This window comes from Lottia gigantea (assembly GCF_000327385.1).
Source record: "Lottia gigantea unplaced genomic scaffold LOTGIsca_70, whole genome shotgun sequence".
NCBI lineage: Eukaryota > Metazoa > Mollusca > Gastropoda > Lottiidae > Lottia > Lottia gigantea.
In genome coordinates this window covers 279118-282801 of record NW_008710371.1, presented here as the reverse complement: position 1 = coordinate 282801, position 3684 = coordinate 279118, and the positions used below count along the sequence as shown (strand labels likewise).

General features: G+C 38.9%; 1 protein-coding gene across 1 annotated transcript; it reads right to left on the bottom strand.

Moving 5' to 3' along the window:
• Positions 1 to 155: 155 nt before the first annotated feature.
• On the bottom strand, positions 156 to 1948 carry LOTGIDRAFT_167852 (hypothetical protein; the record flags this gene model as incomplete). Its single annotated transcript, XM_009065737.1, has 5 exons — positions 156 to 346; positions 766 to 1080; positions 1219 to 1275; positions 1646 to 1765; positions 1945 to 1948. 5 exons carry the CDS (start codon positions 1946 to 1948, stop codon positions 156 to 158), a joined length of 687 nt encoding a protein of 228 aa, XP_009063985.1.
• Positions 1949 to 3684: the final 1736 nt, after the last annotated feature.

Sequence of the window (3684 nt, the reverse complement as noted above, 5' to 3'; positions counted from 1 at the left end):
CCTCCTAAATAAAGTTCCTAAGTTTTAATATCATAAAAGGGAATTTTCATTTTTTTTTTTATCAAGAAACCAGTTTTAATCTGGAAATTTCATTTAATGCAGTCCCTTTTTGGACAAGCCGTCCAAAAAGGGGCCCAAGCCGGTTCCAATGATCATTACCACAGCCAGGTGAAACAACTTTTGGTGGTTCCCCACCAAGAGTTGTCCACAACTGGTTGTGGGTAAATGACACTCTTGATGGTTCCCCACCAAGAGGTGTCCACAACTGGCTGTGGGTAGATGATTTCAGAGATGGACTGCCACCATCCAACGTCCTCCACTGGTGCTGGGCAGAAGTAGTTGTATGCTGAAAAAGAAAACATTTTGTTATTTGTAAAGAATGAAAGGAGACAGCCATTCTGCTACCAGCTGGTTCAAAGCTCTTGGCTCTGATCTTTCCCAGATTATCCATACCCGTTTACAACTGGTTTGACTGGAATGCTGACGAAGGGTGACTTAACTCAATGTCACCAGACTTTCACACAATGGCCAAGATTAGAACTCACAATGTTTAAAAATAGGTGCTTGTGTTACTCTTTGTAATGGGAGAGACTCATCCTTCAAGAGACAAGAAACAACTTCAGAATGACTTGTCCTCTGACATTGTAAGAATTTTAGATTCTGGAAATTGGACAAGTCTTTGACTAGAACATACTGCTCCCAAGGAACACAGTCTCAGAAAACTCACCCAACTTACAATCCAGATCGTCCAAATCAAGCACTTACCCATTGGAATAATACATGACAGCAAAATTCCACCGAACAGCAGCACCAAGATCATTAAATTCAATCCTTCTTCATCATCTTCATCTTTTTCTTCTTCTTCTTCTTCTTCTTTTTCTTCGTCTTCTTCTTCCTCCTCTTCTTCCTTTTCTTCTTCTTCTACAATATGATCTTCTTCTTCTTCAACATTATCTTCTTCATCATTGATATTATCAGCTACTTCTTCATCAGCATCCCCATCTTCATCATCTTCATCATCTTCATCATCGCTATCATCATCATCACTATCATCATCATCATCATCTTCATCATCATCATCTGGAATTCAAAATAACAGAAGCATTATTATTTCTAATATCAAAAACTGACTGACAATATATCTGACCTGACAGATACGTGGTAAATTGGTGGAGATCGACCATAAACGTGCTATATAGGAACAACTCAAACACTCACCACTTGTTTGGGGATCTTGTGAAACATCCCGAAGATCGGGTATGCAAACACACCAACCTGTAGTATAATAAATAGATTATTAAGAGTGAATTCTTTCATTCAATTGACATGAAATGGAGATTTACGTCCCTGTTTTTCAATTGGGCAACACCAGCAGTGTGAAAACTCAAAGTATATATTGGATAGAATTGCATGGCTGCAATGTATCAGGCACACTGATGGCATCGATTTGCATCATTCCAATTTTCAGTCTGACTTGCGTGGTTCCTGCAATTCAACTAAATCCCAAAGATATTATTTGCAGCTTTTGCGATAGTGCCTCTAAAAGTCGGTCTCGTGTCTGTTTTAAACCTATATCTACTTGCCTAACTGAAAGACAAAGTACATTGAAGTTACCCAGAAAGTCAAATTATCAAATGATCCTTACCGTATCCCTCAACGAACCTGTACTCGAGGGCTTCCTTCGGTATAGCAACCGAAACGAAGCCGCCCTCGTCCGTTTTGTCGCTTACAACTCGAAAGTTGTAAGCGTTCTCATTGGGTAAATCTAAAATTAAACAAATTAAGGCTGTGTTTATTGTTTTTGCATCTTCATTTGTGTCAAAAGAGTCTTGGAAGGCTGGCGTCACCACTAGAAATACCACGACTCTTTCTTGTTCCAAAATTATATGTTCTTGTTTGCCACCCCGGCCAATCTCTTCAAACAAGAAATGAATTGATCCTTACCCATCTCCACAATATCAAGCTCTTACGACTTTTCGTCTTATACCTTGACTGCAATAGCCACTATTCCTGTATCACGAAATGTAGCGATTTGACTGAATCGTACATCAATGAATACAGCCAATCAGGACCCTCGACAGAAAGTACGTAAACATTATGGACTTTTGTTCACAAGCTTTCAGTCGAGATCTATGATTGGCTGTATCCGCTAGCTTACAATCCAATCAAATTCCAATCCGATAAAGGAAGGTGGCTATTACAGTCAAGGTATAAGTACGAAGTTTCGTAATAGTATTACTAATACATGTAGCTTGAAATTGTGAAGATGATCCTTACCCAATTTCCACTTCCTTCTTCTGGTGGCATCTGAAATATCAAAATGGAATGTCTGTTATATTTCTTCTTACAGCTGGTCAAGATCACCAGACGACTCCTCTTCCAATTTCTCAATGAAGTATCTGTTTCATTCAAACATTATGGCTTATTGTATACAGACTTTCTGTCAAGAACTCTGATTGACTGTATTCGCTTTTGTACAATCCAATCAAATCGCTCCCTTTACAAACTTTCCTGATGCAAGAATAGTAGTGGTTATTACAGTATTAGTTGACGAAGTTAGGCACTTACCTTGACCTTGACCTTGACTTGGACCTTGACCTTGACCTTGACCATGACTTGGACCTTGATCTTGATCTTGACCTTGACCTTGACTTGGGTCTGGACCTTGATCTGGAGTTGGGTCTGGACCTTGACCTGGACTTGGGTCTGGATTTAGGTCTGAACCTGGACTTGGGTCTGGACCTTGACCTGGACTTGGGACTGGACTTAGGTCTGGACCTGGACTTAGGTTTGGACCTGGAGATAAAATAGTTTTTGATCAATGTCATTTGCCTTACGAGTGAGTGAAAGACAATCCCATCCAATAGTTCTGTCAAATGGGACTGAAACAGTAGGCCTTCTTTGGTAAAAGTCACACATGGACTTCAATGTCTCAACAAAATGAATGGAGGTCCTTGAACTTTAGTGGGTTGAGCCTCCTCCCTCGGGTAGTTCAAAAGATGATAAAGTTAATTGCTCTAAGCTGTTTAAGATTGCTTGGCAAAGAAACCCGTTATATAACCAGTCTTTCAAGTTGGGGAAAGTTGATAAACCCAATGGCAGAATGCCATCAGCCTTTCTAAAGTTAGAGAAAAGGTATCCCAAGTGACATGGTAAGTAGGCTAAGCACCCTGATTTCTTGAAAAAACCAATAACAGACTATATGACAAGCTTCAGTTAATTCAGATAGCAATTGATGGGAGCTAACTCTTATTAGATTTTCAGACCACAAAAACTCTTCTTAAACCTCTATAACAGGCTGAGTTTGGTTTCAATGATGTTATTTGTGGTTCACATCTTTGCCCCTTTGCTCAAAATTCCACCTTAAGTAAGGTTCTTCAAGCTCTAGCCTACGTAGGCCTATGTCTAGGCTAAGGCTAGGCTATAAGTTGGGTTAAGCCTCGCTAATAGGCCTATTATTTATAAATTCACAAAGTATAAAAAAAAAAACGAAGTAGGCTAGGCTTAAATTTCCTACTTTTTTCAATCTTTTTCTTTTGTAGTAAGTTCTAGCCTTATTTCCTAAAGCGTTTAAATATTTTAAAATAAAGCCTTATTTAGTCGTTATTGAAATAAGCCTAGCTTATCTTACCAATCTCAATGGCGCATTGGACCTCAAATTTTAAATCAAGTTTTTTTTAATTA